Source organism: Heliconius melpomene, chromosome 7 (assembly GCF_056956725.1).
Source record: "Heliconius melpomene rosina isolate 202511_hmr_F chromosome 7, ASM5695672v1, whole genome shotgun sequence".
In the NCBI taxonomy this organism is placed as follows: domain Eukaryota; kingdom Metazoa; phylum Arthropoda; class Insecta; order Lepidoptera; family Nymphalidae; genus Heliconius; species Heliconius melpomene.
In genome coordinates, this window is record NC_140395.1 from 9166293 (window position 1) to 9181834 (window position 15542).

The following is a 15542-nucleotide window of genomic DNA, read 5'->3' on the forward strand; positions in this document are numbered from 1 at the left end:
TTTAAACTTAAAGAGCACAAGTTTGCAGAATAATATAAATAACTGATATTGTTTTTTTAAATTTGAAATTGCTATAATCTATTATAAAATTTTGTTTTACTTATGGACCAATTTTAACAGTGGATGGCAAACAGTGTCCTAACTTTAGGTTCCCTATGCCTTCTATGTGTGAACTACAGCATGAAGATAACAATTAGCTACTTTTTGCCAGTTCGGAAATAAGCAAAAGATGTAGATGATTCATTGCCGAAATGTATGTATCCTATTTTAAAATTTCTGTTGTAAAAACAGACAAGCAAAATTAAAGATAAGAAAATGCAGTTTAAGAGTAAATATTTTCATTGACAGATAAATTAATAATAATAATAATAACTTTATTTTATTTCTCACACAATACAAATTTACAAAAAGTTACATTTATCTGTAGGTACAAAGATAAAACTGAAAAATCGATAAAAATGAAATATCAAACAGGTCTGCATTCTGAAAAGCCCAATGAGACCTATATTATAAAGTGCCTACTATACTACTTATGAAGTTGATTGAGGTTGGGTGAGGAGGGTAGTGTGGGTAGACGCTTTGCTTTGCCCTGCGTAGTTTTGGCTCATTTAGGGCGAAGTCCACCCGGTGTAGGTTTTTGCGTCCGAGTTAAAGAAATTCATGACACGTGACTGATCTTTCCGCGAAGTTGCAAGAGTGTAGTGAGGTACTTCGCACTCCAATTAACTTCAATCATATTAACAAGTAGTGCAGTGGGCGCTTTAAATATAAGCAACGCTTTAACATTGTTCAGTGTAACGGCCATGGAGCAAGTTGTGACGCAGGGGTACAAGCGTTTAACTAAATACGACAGGTGTGTTTGATTTCGCAATTGAGGAAATAAAATATGGATATAATAGTGGCACCGTGTGACTTCGCCAGTTGTACTACATAGTTATTTATTTTCATAATCTTATGACATAATCATTTTAAAAACAATATCCATATATTGATAGCGCAAGTTTAAGCCAATTCAATAAAACATTTATTTTGTAACTACATATATTGTCGCTTGGAACTCTTTATATTGTCATAACTTTTTTATTTGTAAGCCGATTGAAATAAAACAAATGTTAAATGTTTAGTAATGAATAGAACTAGATAGTGATAACCGCATTTAAATCGGTTAAGCCGTTTTAAGATTAGCGTGAACAAACGCACACTCAACCTCGCCTCTAGAATTCGGCGGTGGTATTTTAGGTACCTAGTACCTACATAGCTAATTAGGGACTTCCTATACTGCATCGCTTCATTCATCGCTAGGGGCTCATAATGCACCGCTTCCTCGAGAGCCCGATTACATATAGTATTTTTTTTCAAAAGCCTGTTTTCTACTGTTGACTTGGAATGGTCTTTGGGCAAGAAGCTAAGCTAGCTAGCACCTGAAGAATAAATATGAGCTCTGACGAACACTTTTGGGAGGACAGTGATCGCTGGGGGATGCTAATCAGGAGGATCTTAGACTGTTGGGCCCCGTCGCGCCTAGGTGCGGATTCGCCGTAAAATAGGATTGGCCTCGTCGCCTTTTGCCGCGACGCAGTGGGTGTCGTTAGACTGAGGAATTAATTCTGCCCATATATTGAGCGTTTGCGACTGTAATTGGGTCGTCTGGATCTAGGACGCTACGAGGGTGTCGAAGAGAATCTGCGCGCTCGTAGTAGCGCTTGGCTAGGCTTTTATTCTTTTATCGATTCTAATTCAATATCTTTGTGTAGATCCACGTTGCGTGGGTACCACGGGCATCCTAATGCCATTTGGAGGAATTTGTTTTGGATCCTTTGAAGGAGGTCTATCTTGGTGTGTGCGAACACAATCATAGGTCGAATGCAGCTTTAGTACAATGTCAGATTGTTCCGAAGTGACACTGTATTCCGCTTGCAGATGAGTGGGTACAGCCTGCTCATGACGTATGTAGTCTTCTTTCTGACATACGTAATGTGCGGCCGGAAGGAGATTCTAGTCTAGTACGACGCCTACCTATTTGACCTGGGGTTTCCAGGAGAACAGTTTGCCTTATAAATAAATAGTCGAGATGGTTTCTTAACGTTAACCTCAAAAAGGGCACTCAGGGAAAAAAGGGCACTAAATATCATTTACTGCGCCAGTTTGTATATGTGACACACTGTGACTCCGAACTCCTCTTTTTTTCTTTCTTAGAGTATATTTGTAATCAGTCACTATGAGCGAATCTGTGCTATGATGCCGTCGTGCAGAGTGGCATCCCATCGGATGCATCAACTCGTATGCTGCCGAGCTAATGGCGGGCTTCTAGCTCTAGGATACAGTGTCGCTTTAATCGCTTCACATAATGAAGTGACACACACATGAACTCCGCATAATGCATATTAAATATTATGCACACGACTGCACTTACTTGAATTTGACTCGTGCCAGTCTTACAGCACTCATATTTTTTCGTCGGGCTATAACAATTTCCAATATGTTTATATAATCTGTGTTGTGTCAAGTCAACTGTCAAAGAAAAAGGACAAATTTATAATGAAAATTTTACAAACAAATAATAATTTTAAAAATAGGTGCTAATACCTATTACCAAATATTCTACAACAAATTTATAGCATCTCTTTATTATTTGAGATAAATTAAATTATTAAGCTGTTATTACTGATAAATAGTTTCATAAATATAGGCCACGGCGACGAACTCAGCCTAGTTAGAAAGTAGAATATTAACACTATAATGGATAAAAGTAATACAGGTGAGAAGTGTCTTAATTTATAGAATTGAAAAATGAAAATTATTTATACAATATCAAACTCTATTATATTAATATTTTGTTACTCTTGATTATTATAATATTATTAAGTGCATTTGTATATTTTAGAACAAGATTGTGCCATTTGTTTACAAAAGTATCATCACCCAGCACAATTACCATGTGGTCATGTTTTTTGTTTTCTATGTGTAAAGGTGGGTTTCTAATAAGCAGCATGCATTTTTTTTTAATGATACCTTTTACTAAACACATTTTTGCTCTAGGGTATTGCAATTCAAAGTAAAAAATGTGCAATGTGTCGCATGCAAATACCTTCAGACTACTTTGATCATCCAATTTTAATACAAAAAAATGATGATGATGCTTGTTCAGAAAGTGATACAGCAAAATATCAGTGGTATTATGAAGGACGGAATGGTAAGAGCACGACAAATTGTAAAGGTTCTTAATTTTGTCAAAATTTTATTAAAATAAATATTTTTAAGGTTGGTGGAAATATGATGAGAGAAGTAATATTGATTTGGAAACTGCTTATAGTACAGAGGAAACAGAATGCTTACTTTTACTAGCAGGAGCTATTTATTGTATAGATTTTCAAAATATGATTCAATTTCGACGTAGTGATCCTAGAAGACGTCGTCATATTAAACGAGATGTGCCAACACTTCCAGCTAAAGGTATAGTTTCTAATTATCAATTATATACAAACTTAAATAATTGCTAAAATAAATCAGAAATTTTTTATTTTTTTTAAGGTATTGCTGGAATAAAAAATTTAAATCCAGAACCCAGAGAGCTTTCTGATACCCCAAGTGATATAATTACAAATAATGTGAGCATACTTGACATAAATAACACTATTCATGATACAAGTGCTACTGCAGTCGATACAGATGATAGTGATGATATTGTAACTGGTCTTGAACCCTCCGACTCCATTATAGAAATTGTAGACAATTTAAGGTAAAATAAAATGTATATGTTGAATAACACTTAAATAAATAAAAATATATATAATAAATAGCATTCTCGCTTCTCAAATCATCATTTGGGGTAATTGAAATCTGTCAAAATCTCTGTAAAGGGATGCTGTCAACACAAATAAATTGTAATAAGCATATAAAAATTGTTGCAGCAGTTGACCATTTCCAAGTAGCATGAGTTGTTATCTTGCTACATTCAAATTTTTATGTTTTCCAAATTCTCTCTTAACATGGTAATTTGGAAAGTAGGGAAGAAGGGAGCCAGGTGAGCTGTAAACATGATTGTAGAATTATCTGTTAATAAATTAATTTATTTAATTTAATTTTAGGCAAATGCATGTACATTCAGAAGATCGCATTACAAGTTCCAATGAAGATGAAACTCATATTTGATTATGATTACTGTTACATGTCAACATTCATTGGGTTTGAACATAATTAAATATATTAAAATTATTATAGACTATTTGAAACTTTACTTACATAATGCTTGTTGTGTAAATTTATAATTATTTTTTCTTCTTTCTCATTTTTATTGTTATCCCACAATAAATAATGGTATGAAAAAATGTTTTAAAACTGTTAAAATGCTTTAGAATTGTGTTGCCAAAATGTTATATATTAGTGTGGTAAATATTTTAGTGTATTTAATTTTATATATGATAAATAAAATATATAAATGACTATCTAGATATAGTTTAAATGTCTGTTATATTGAATTTGTCCAGGCTTAGTTTCAAGACTGAATTTGTCATTAAGTTCATAAAAACTTTAGATATATACTATAGTAAGTATTATTATATTGTTGATTACACAAGGTTTGTTAATGGTGTTCAAAATTTTATAATAAAATAAAACTAACATAATATGTTGTTTCATTAGACTCCACTACAAAGAAGTTGATGCCTCTGAATAGAAAGTGTTTCATTTACATTATCACAATATTCAATTCACCCTATGTTGACTTAAGGTATAACCTTCCAAATAAATATATTTGGTCAATATTGATGATATAGCATTTTTAAAAAAACTAATTTAAATCTACAAATATATTTTGTCCACTGCATTTTTTAAAAATTGCTAAGATATAAGTGATGCCCCAAATAAGAGATATAAAAAAAAATCCAGCATCTAAAAGCTAATTGATTATTTATATTTAGTAATAGTATTGAGGCCACAGTGGGACAATGTCTGATTGTCAATACAACAGTTGTGGATTCAATTCCCAACTTGGAGAAATAAATTATAATGATTTCTCTTCTATGACATTACAACAAGGCACTGTACAATATGCTAAGTTTAATAGCAGTAAGTTCTCTCTGCCTAAATTGTTATGGAGGGAAAAGTTTGAAGTTGTTTTTTGTAGTGTTAATATTTAAGAACTAAATAATTTAATCAAAGTATGGTTTAAGTCAACTCTAATACATATTTGTACATCAAAAGACAATTTAATTTAATTTATTTTATTTCTATTTGCTTATTAAATATAATATATTACTACGTGAATTATTAAATAAATATAATTACCATGGTCTTACTTTACTTTGACTAGCATGAGTTAATATGTATGTATTTAGAGGTTTTGCTTTCATAGCCATTTGCTTATGACGAGGGTGTTCTGGACATATAACATACACCCTCTCTTGTCTACAAACAAAGTAGCAAGATTTACAACGTCTTCTAACGCGCCCTTTAACTTTAAAACCGCATACTGGATTAATGTTTGGAACAAAAGTTGGTAAAATTCCTTCTGTACTTTTTTGAAATATGCTAAAATTCGCCGTTATAATATCAAAGTTTCTTCTCGGAATTTGCATCCCTATAACTGTTTTTGCCACAGAAATAATACGCTGCATTATCACTGTAACAAAGTATATAGCATTTATTGAAAATTTAAGGTTATACTTGTATGTTTACAGGTCTTTTTTATTTGACCATAAAACAAATATAGTCGTAATACATTTTTGTAAGTGAAAAAGTAATATATACCTTAATAGAAATTAAGTCTTAATTATTAAAGTCACAGTTATTTTGAGAAAATTATTCACTGAAGACATTTATAAACATCGATGTCCAATTGTCCACTCGACTGAGTCGAGTCGACTCGTTATTTAAAATTTAAATACCGAGTCGAGTGGACATCGATATTTAAATTTTAAATACTCGGCAATAAAGTGTTTCTGTTCGATATATCAATATTTTTTAAAATAAAAATCGAACCACATCTATATTTTTACGTATATTTCTTAAGAATTTATCGAAAAACGGTAAATTAAACTACGCTATGATCAAATTAACTTATATGTCTACAGATCATATATCTATAGACTTTAGATCATTTATGACTTGCGTTTAGGTTAATATTAAAATGTTCGATATATAGAAAAAATATTAATGTGTTAAAATGACTTGTGATGCTTATTATAAATGTTATTTGATATCTTTGTATGATTGTATAATCATCCGCATGTAGTGTACTAGGTAGAGAGTACATAGTGTCAGGGCACTCTGTTTTCTACTATTGGCTCGCACAAGCGTGCGACTTTAAAGTCTTTAAACGCGATAGATTGTGGATTCGATTTGCACTTGCTATAATTAATATTTATCCGCGGCGTTGAGTTTCGCCGCTCAACGAGGAACGAATGAACGAAGTGTCCTAACACTAGGTTCCCAGGTACTCTCTGCCTCTCTATGTGCGGGATACAGCGGAACGCTAAAAAAACTGAAAAATACTGGCAATACTTCTAATAAATTACAGTTTTTGAATGTTACATACAGTAGGTAGCTAGTAGTACATGTATAATGAATAATAGATGGATTGATATATCAAACTGATATAGGTGATATTAGAAATATAGGTATGCCGATATTAAATTATTGCCAAAAATCGTAATAGGTAGGTACTAATATTCTGATAAATGAGTGCATTTAATATATTTATCGGTACACTTAGAAACGATTTATAGAAACGGCGAACAAATGGTTTTTTTTATGAGCACTTTATTAAAGTTGAATTTTCTTATGCACCTAAGTACCTACTAATAAATATATTTATGAAGTTGAAAGGTCGAACCTGAAACTGTGTCTGTTAAACAACAATGCTGCGGTATTTTATAAGTAAGTAGATTATATAGTGTACGGATATAAATAACTAGTAATAGTGAACGTAGAGTAAAAATATATACATCGAAGAATGACATAAAATATTTTTATTTCATTTGTCACAGATTCTTATTTTTTCAATAAATAATAATTATTACAGCAACGATTGCGCTGTTATCTATGTATTTATGTTAATCAACTTTATACTGTTATCATTCGCAAGTGCTCCGCCGTAATCTACTGACCTTTGTTGCTTACTAGAGACATATTTTATTAAAATTTAGAAACAACACTAAAGTCTCAATCAAACATCCTGCGTAAAGCTAAAATGTCGAATACAAATGCTGGATCTAAAATGAGTGAACAAAAAGTTGTGAAGACAATTGTGTCATCTCCACACGTTTATAAACCAGTTGGACCATATAGGTAGGTCGCAATTTTCATATATATTTCATTAATTAATACTTGGAACTTATTTTTTTTATAAAAATTACTTCATTACGCTGTACGCACGAGGTTTATTTCATAATCACTAACATATATTTTATTGTAACTTTCATTGCTTCGACATTGAATTTGGAGAAGGTAATATTTAGCTGTCGTCTTGGCGCTTTTTTATTAGTTGAATTATGAATATGCATAGGCTGTCGGTACGATTCTGTGAGATTAGTTTTTTTTTATTTATTGTAATTAAGTGTACCTACTCATACGATATAAAATGAAAACTTTTGTGAAAAATAAATAATAAAATACTTAGCAATCGGTTTAAATAATGAACCCATTAAGGAAATAAGTGTAAATACGTACCTATTGCTAATTATTATCAACGAAGTACACGAAACGAATTACATATAAGTTTAAGTAAACTTTTTTTATTATTTTAGTCAGGCTATTCTAGCAGACAAGACTCTATATGTATCTGGTGTATTGGGTCTAGACCTTCAGGCTCAAATGGTGGCTGGCGGTGCCGAGGGCCAAACTCGACAAGCACTTGACAACTTGAAACATATTTTAGAAGCTGGAGGATCTTCTCTCGATGGTGTAGTAAAAACTACAATTTTACTAGCGAACATGGACGATTTTCAAGCTGTAAATCAAGTTTATGCTAAATGTAAGTATTGCTTACACTTCTTTTTTATAAAAAAATAAACAGATAAATTCATGTTCACGCTTTATCCCGCACGGAGGCTTTGCGTGTTGAGTGGCAGAACTCAACGCCGCGCTTTGCCTCGGCACCAGAGCGAAGAAATGGAAATATAAACGTAAATAAATATTTCACTTCCCCGAGCGGGGATCGAACCCACAACCGTCGCTTTATAGTCACACTATTGTGCCGATGCGCTACGACAGCGTCTTCTTTCTTTTCTTACTTTATTTTTATGCTCTTCCAATATAAATTAATAATACATATTTTAAATTTCTGTAAGTTGTTGTTTTCTGATAGAATCTAATATATACGTAACTGCTTTAGTAGCACAATTAGAACGTCCCTGTTCCTAGACTATATTTATAATTTAAAGATATTTCCATGGTCTGGATTAAGGTTTTGGGGACTCACCACGCACTTTAAGTGGGAGTAAACAAATTTAAGCACATCGTTCCTTAAAAATGACATGAGCAATTAAGTGTATTGTAATAGCTATACATACATACTGACACATGAACGTAAGCACATTCTTGCCGTCCATTAGAAAATCAATACAAGAAATGTCAATCATGTTATTTTAGCCGTTTGCATTCGTGTTGTTCATTAAGCAAAAACACATCTATAATTACATCTACATATCGCAAATGTGTTTGTAATTTCGCGGGGACCACCTGCCCCCCTATTGCTATGCCCATTGGTCAATTGTCAACACTAAAGCGCTTTATTTTTATTTTACTTAATAATTAAAGAAAGTCACTACTTCTAGATTTCCCGGCCAACTACCCAGCCCGCGCCACGTATCAAGTCGCCAAGTTGCCTCTCGGCGCGGCTGTCGAAATAGAAGCCGTGGCGCTCAGCGGCGACCTCGTCGTGAAAGAGGCGGGACCTTGTCCTTGTGCCCAGGAGAACTAAACAATTATAGAAGTTTACTTTTAATAAAAACTGTTTGATTAATTGTTTTTATTTATTCAGTATAATACCTTTATCGTGTTTGGAAACCGGAAACCCACACTACACTACACTACAAGTCATATCACGGTGGTAACAGTGAATCATAAAGTTTTTTTATAGTATTTTAAATTAGAATATTTAAAACGGGAAGAAAGGGAATATATAAATTGTAACTAATGTATAACAAAGGATAAAAGTATTTTCAAAGAATTCCTATGTGAGGTAGGTATAACAGATAGGTATTCTTCGTGCTACGGATGAGTCAAATATAATTCGCAGTAATCAGATAATACACAAATATAATTAAAATACGAAAGTTGAACCGGAACCCTAGCAGCCCGTTTAGTCTATTTAATTTGGTCAATATGATCAGTTATTTTCTGTGTATACAAAAAACCGCATACGCACGAATCCGGCTCGCCCACCGAGGGTTCCGCACAAAAAATGGAAGCTTTTTCTAAAATTCAAGCTTAGCTTGGCCAGAGCCCTTACATCTAATACCTGACTTGAACTAGCGGCTTTAATACTGAACTTTAATACTTAGTTTTAAGGCTATTATTTTTTTAGGATTTAACCACAAATGTATAGTTAGATTTTCTTCCTGAACTAGTACCTGCTACCTGTAGATCCTAGCTACCGAATTTCATAATTGTAGCTCAACCGGAAGTACCCTTTTGATTTTGATTCCTTTTATAGTGTTGAAATATACGTTTTTGCGTTTTAAACGGCCATATCTTTTAAGTAAAGGTAGAAATACAATCTTTCCAGTCAGTACATGAACCAACTACCCTTTGGTATAAGCGTATAACGCAACTGTAAACGTGACAGGTATTGGATTTGATTCCCACTCGAGAAAATTAAATATGTAATATTTTCATTTCCTCGTTCTGGTATCGAGGCAAAGCGCGGCGTTGAGTTCCGCTACTCAACACGCGATGCCTCCAGAATTCGGGGGAAAGTGTGGAGCGGAGTACTGAGTTCCATACCTACTGAAGACACTCCCTCAATTTTCTCATAGACCTGGATCCAACCTGGATCCATGAGATTATTACGGCAACGTTGTGTCCCTAACTCCCTACCAGTAGAATTCGAAATGCCTAACTACCACTCAATTTGACTTTATTTTACGGACCTTACGCATTTGGGCTACTGATGTGGCAAAAATTTTATCGAGATTATTATAACTATAATTTTGTAATTTACATCTTAAGCGTACTTTTCATTGCAAAGAATATAATTTTAATCATAAGAAAACCTGAATAGCTCCTAATAAAATATCATAAAACTGTAATCACTAGTTTAATATTGTACCTATAATATACTATTATCATAGTAGATGTGCTATTGTTATACTCGTAAAGTATGATGAAAAACTAAATTGCCTTTTAATGAAAAACTATGGCAAGATGCCATATTGCCTATTTAAAAAAAAACAAGACTGATAAATATAAAGAGTACTTCAATATTTTCATTTAATTTTTAAAATTATACCGTGATAAAACGAGGTTAACGTACACCAAAAAATATATTTCAAAAGCTTTGAACTTTATATTTGTTAAGTTTATTTAACTAAAGTACATTATACCTACAGGTTATTGAACGTGTTGGACGTCACGTGGTCATAAGACGATATTTTACAAATTATTAAAATTATATAATATATGTACACATTTTTGGAATTACTGGTCCTATTTGAGTGAAACTTTGTTGTTTAGCTATCAGATCTGGCCTGGATTATAATTGGTTTAGAGGAATGTCACACCTGATGTAGAACTAAACTATAAGAAAGAGTGATATACTGCCTTTAAAAGTTATAGAGCGTAATGAACGTCTTCTATCGACAAATAAAAATTGAAAATCTGGAACATTTGATGAAGAACCATAATGGTCTAACTAAACTATAAGAAATAAGGAAATGTCATATTAACCAAAATAGTTAAATATGTGAGCCAGTTTTACGGCGTTTATTTCTGCGAATTAGCATCAGCAATATGTCCTTTATCGCGTAATCTATGTTAAACACCATCCTCAGTAGTTATCTGGCTTGGCCACTAGAGATTTCTTTTAAGTTAGGTAGGTATATGTAACTTTCCCTAGAATAAGTATATATCTTAGAACTACAACGTAAATTATATAAAAATGATTAAAATCATCAAAGTATAGAATTTCTTAAAGCGACATTTATGGAATGTCATGTAATTTACCCATGGTCAGTTATGATGAATTCATGAGGGTCTTAGGGTACAGAATATTCCAAGCTTCATAGTCGTCTATAGAAGTAAGCGGTTACAACTTACAATCACGCGAGCCCACGTCCTAATATTATAAGGCCTTTGCCCTCTAATTTGTATATTAATAGATTTAAATCTTAATTTAACATATTTGTTGCGTATTTAAGTGATTAATATTCCATTACTTATAATAAAAGAAAAGTATACACAAATGAGTGTTAATGAAAGAAAATCCTTCATGCTATAAGTAAAATAATTGCGTCAAAGTGGAGGAATGCTTTACACTCGTTTAATTTGAAAAACGCGAAGGGGGTGCGAGGTCAAACGAGTGGGCTACCTCCTCCCATAACAGTCGGCTGTGAACGATACAATCTTGTAGAACGCGCAGTCGAGTTTAGTTCATGTAGCCTGCTAGTCAAAGCCGTTTCACAGTAGTATCACAACAGGTATTTGATGCACGCATGGCGGACGCGTAGTGGTCTCCTGCTCACCATGGGCTGCACCAGCAGCGCTCCCAACATTGCTGACGTACAGACAAATACAACAGGTACAGTCGCAAACAAACTAAACCTTTAAGTTCGGCGGGAAAATTAAGCTGGTATTTTAAACTTTAATACGTGTCTATTTTTAAACATAATGTTTCCATCAAAATTAGACTTAATTGGCGTTTAACGTTCTTTGTTGTTATATTAGTTATGCGAAAACATGAACGTAAATGCCTGGCTCGGGGTTGAGCGTTTATTCAACAATTGGAGGTCAATGCTAATAGTGAATTCAGTTTTTTTTTCAGGATCCGATAGTGAAAGTTCTGCTTATTAATAAAATATACGCTAAATGGCATGTCGTACTTAATTTGTATTCATGAATGTTCGCGTATAGGTATAATAAGCCTTGTAACTTCTTTTATACAAATAAACAAACAATAAATTTTAATAAATTAAATCAGCCTGCTGAAAAAACGCTGTGGGATACAGCACATAGCTGGGTAGGCAGCGGGAACCTAGTGGTAAGACATTCCGTTTCCCATTTTCTGACGAATTCAATAATAAATTACTTGTGAATTTAAGTATACTTAATTTCGAAATGCTATTAAGTATTAAAATTTTATTGTTAATTTTTAGCATGGTTTTAGTAGGTAAGTAAGTAGGTTATAGAAAATACTGTATTTAATGTTTTATTTCAGAAGATACACATGTAAATACCAAGTTAGAAACAATAGATAAAGAACTTAATGAGAATCCTAAAGAGACAAACTCAGAAAAATCGTCAAATACATTTGAAGTGCTTCCTACATGTGATAACTTAGATGAAAATATACAATTAGCTAGAAAAAATTCTTCCAAAAGTGTTTCAAAGCAACAAAGCGATATGGGTATGTAGTAATAAATATTAATAAAGACCTCAAGATTGCTCTGTAGGTACTGTAGCCCGTAGGTATATGAGATTTCCTTTATAGTGTAAACTTTATGGCGACCGAGCACTTTATTTCTTATCAAAATAAGCAATCAATCATCAAACGCGAACTTCTTAAAGGCTTAAACTTGAATTGTCTGATTTCTTGTTAGAATAATGCATATTTCAATTATCACAAAATGAAAGGACGCAAATGCTAAATAAGTTATTTGAATAAAAATGTTAGGATAGAAGTAAAAAATTTGCATGAGTTGACATTGGAATATTTACCTGTGAACTTAAATATGCAAAACTTAACTCGCCGTTAACTCGTATAAATTGCTTCTGTAAACATTTTTAACTTTAAACTAGCTTCACGATAGACTATATCTTTTTTAACAACATTATTACGTGAAAAATGTTATTTTATAGAAATACCTACTCTATATAATAATATTCTGTAATAAGTAGATACCTACCTATATGATTATAATGTTATAATTTACTGCTATATTTTTTTAACAGTATTTTTATAGTGCTCACCATAAAAGTAAACTTTAGATATTTATAATAATTTATATTTCAGACGATCGACAAAGTTGTATTAACTATGAAAATGAATTATCTCCTCTTGGTGCGGAGAACAATGAAGATAAAGTTTCTTCATTAAAAGAAATAGTCGATCAGGTCATTTTGGATAATATTTTAGAGGATATACAAAAAATATCAAGCGATACGGTCAATGAAGTTGTCGTCGAAGAACACGTAGTTCCAGATAAGGTAGCTGTAGATGAAATATTGGAAAGTAAAGATGATGAAAAAGAAGACTTTCAAAAAATAGAGTGAGCTTTTTTTTCATTTATATCAGGCATGGTATACATCAATCTGTTTACCGTTTTATATTATTTTTCTGTTTATCATTTTAAAAATATTACTTGGCAGAAAGCGCCACACGTAGTCTACTTAATTAGAACGGTAAAATGAAAATATGTATTGAGGGGAAAAGTTTACACAATATTTGTTTTTGTACGGAACCCGCCCTGTGAGCGAGCCCGACTCGCGCTTGTCCAGTTTTTTATTATTTCATCGTCTTCTTCGTTTTAACCTACAACCTATAAAATCTTTCTTGATCCAGTCGTGGCGCAGAGGCTCAAACGTGTCACTGTAAACGCGACAGGTTATGGGTTCAATTCTCACTAGAGGAAATTAAATATTTAATATTTTCATTTCCTCGCTCTGCTGTCGCAGCAAAGTGCGGCGTTAAGCTCCGCCACTTCCTAAAACTTATCTCCCTCTGCCTATTCTGTTACATGTGGAATGCAGCGTGAAGCTGAAAAGAACCGTTGCGTTTGGCCATTTAGAACAAAAATATCATAGACTTAAAATCGTACTTGGACGGTATTTACTAAATATTATTTTTCTTCCATAAAAAAATAAGGATCGTTTTCTCCGCCGTTATGATTTTACTCAGGTGCTTATTAACATATTCTTACAGTCGGAAAGAAGAAACCACTGAAGAATCCGCAAGTCCAAGTCAATCAGAGTGCAGCCGTTCCACTCGGTGGGAAGCATTAGCTGACATAGCGGCAGAGTTGCCGGCTTCCCTTGCTGTTGATCCTTTAACTGGACAAATATATTCTCTTACTAAATGATTCTTGTTAAAGAAAACATTTACGAAATTAATATATTAAACACGAAAGGAGGTAGAAGTGCGAGCTGACCTGCACTAAGTGGGACTCGTGTTCTTGAAATAGCATTATTTTACAAGATAAGCTAATATTTTGCATTCTGGTATGCCACATGTGACTAAAGTAGCTTTGTACATAACATGTTCACTTAATTTATACGCTGATGACAAGAAATGTCGTAAATGACCTTTTGAAATGTATATTACTTGTGTTCTATGGTAATGAATACTTACAACTGTTTGAAAACTAAATATAAATATAAAGTATGGAAAATATTATTAAATTAAAAATACTTTATCAATTACCTAAGTGTATTATTGTAAATATTAAATTGCTACACTGTTTTCACTTTTCTAAACGTCCTATAAAATATCACATATTCAAATTTCATTAATATATTTACATTCCACGTAGCTACTTGTAGCTCCATCCTCACTTACCGCCGTTCTGGATATGGCGTGCTGGATGGCAGTTCCTAACGCTGCATTAGTCACCATTTAAACACACCAGGGCGCATTAAGCTGTATAGGTATAGTATGAAATCTATAAAAATAGTAATCTGTACTCTGTCTCCGTACTGATCTTCCTTCTCCTTCGGATATCTACGGATACGGATATCCGACATATGTCTATTGACAACATAAAATTGAAACCAAAAGCTCAAACCTCTTAATTATTATATTTAAATTCCAGGTTCTTTAGCTTACACAACTGTACTTTTTCTTGGAGTACACAATTAATACCTATTATAAATAAAAAAATAAATAAAATCAGCTTCACGCTGTATCCCGGACGCAGCAGCATAGGCAGAGGGAACCTAGTGTTAAGGCACTCCGTTCCCCACTTTCTGCCGAATTCTGAAGGCATTACGTGTTGAGTGGCAGAACTCAACGCCGCTTTGCCTCGACACTAGAGCGAAGAAATGGAAATATAAACGTAAATAAATATTTCACTTCCTCGAGTCGGGATCGAACCCACAACCGTCGCGTTACGGTCACACCCCTGTGCCGCTGTGCCACGACGACCTCTATGAAATATGTGTCATATTATTATGTTATGTTATGGCATTATTTCGCTTACGAATATATAGCAATCCATTTCTAATAGAAAATTTCTATACTTGTAATAAATCTGTATTTTTAACTGACTTTCAAAACAAGGACAAAGTTTTCAATTAATTATTTTCGATTCATTTATTCGATTAATTATTTCGGATTCGATTTCGATATTGGATTATTCGATTCGATTTGGGTATTTTTTGTAATATGCAAT

General features: G+C 33.0%; 3 protein-coding genes across 5 annotated transcripts; all 3 read left to right on the forward strand.

The window, feature by feature from the left end:
* Positions 1-2478: 2478 nt before the first annotated feature.
* LOC146537705 (E3 ubiquitin-protein ligase rnf146-like) lies at positions 2479-4625 on the forward strand. Of its 2 annotated transcripts, XM_085188350.1 has the most exons (6): positions 2479-2758; positions 2885-2970; positions 3040-3193; positions 3262-3453; positions 3532-3739; positions 4089-4625. In XM_085188350.1, exons 1-6 carry the CDS (start codon positions 2740-2742, stop codon positions 4150-4152), a joined length of 723 nt encoding a protein of 240 aa, XP_085044476.1. In that variant the 5' UTR covers positions 2479-2739; the 3' UTR covers positions 4153-4625. The 2 variants fall into 2 exon arrangements, with proteins under 2 accessions (XP_085044476.1, XP_085044478.1); XM_085188352.1 differs by lacking the exon at positions 2885-2970.
* A 2380-nt stretch (positions 4626-7005) lies between these two features.
* Positions 7006-8962, forward strand: UK114 (reactive intermediate imine deaminase A homolog UK114). The gene is made up of 3 exons (XM_085188354.1): positions 7006-7287; positions 7746-7972; positions 8775-8962. Exons 1-3 carry the CDS (start codon positions 7190-7192, stop codon positions 8918-8920), a joined length of 471 nt encoding a protein of 156 aa, XP_085044480.1. The 5' UTR covers positions 7006-7189; the 3' UTR covers positions 8921-8962.
* Positions 8963-11478: 2516 nt separating this feature from the next.
* Positions 11479-14574, forward strand: LOC146537707 (uncharacterized). Of its 2 annotated transcripts, none has more exons than XM_085187968.1 (4): positions 11479-11737; positions 12377-12562; positions 13169-13424; positions 14078-14574. In XM_085187968.1, the coding sequence occupies exons 1-4, from the start codon at positions 11644-11646 to the stop codon at positions 14232-14234; spliced, it is 693 nt and encodes a 230-aa protein (XP_085044094.1). In that variant the 5' UTR covers positions 11479-11643; the 3' UTR covers positions 14235-14574. The 2 variants fall into 2 exon arrangements, with proteins under 2 accessions (XP_085044094.1, XP_085044093.1); XM_085187967.1 differs by having other exon boundaries at positions 11512-11737; positions 12374-12562.
* The last annotated feature ends 968 nt before the right edge of the window (positions 14575-15542 follow it).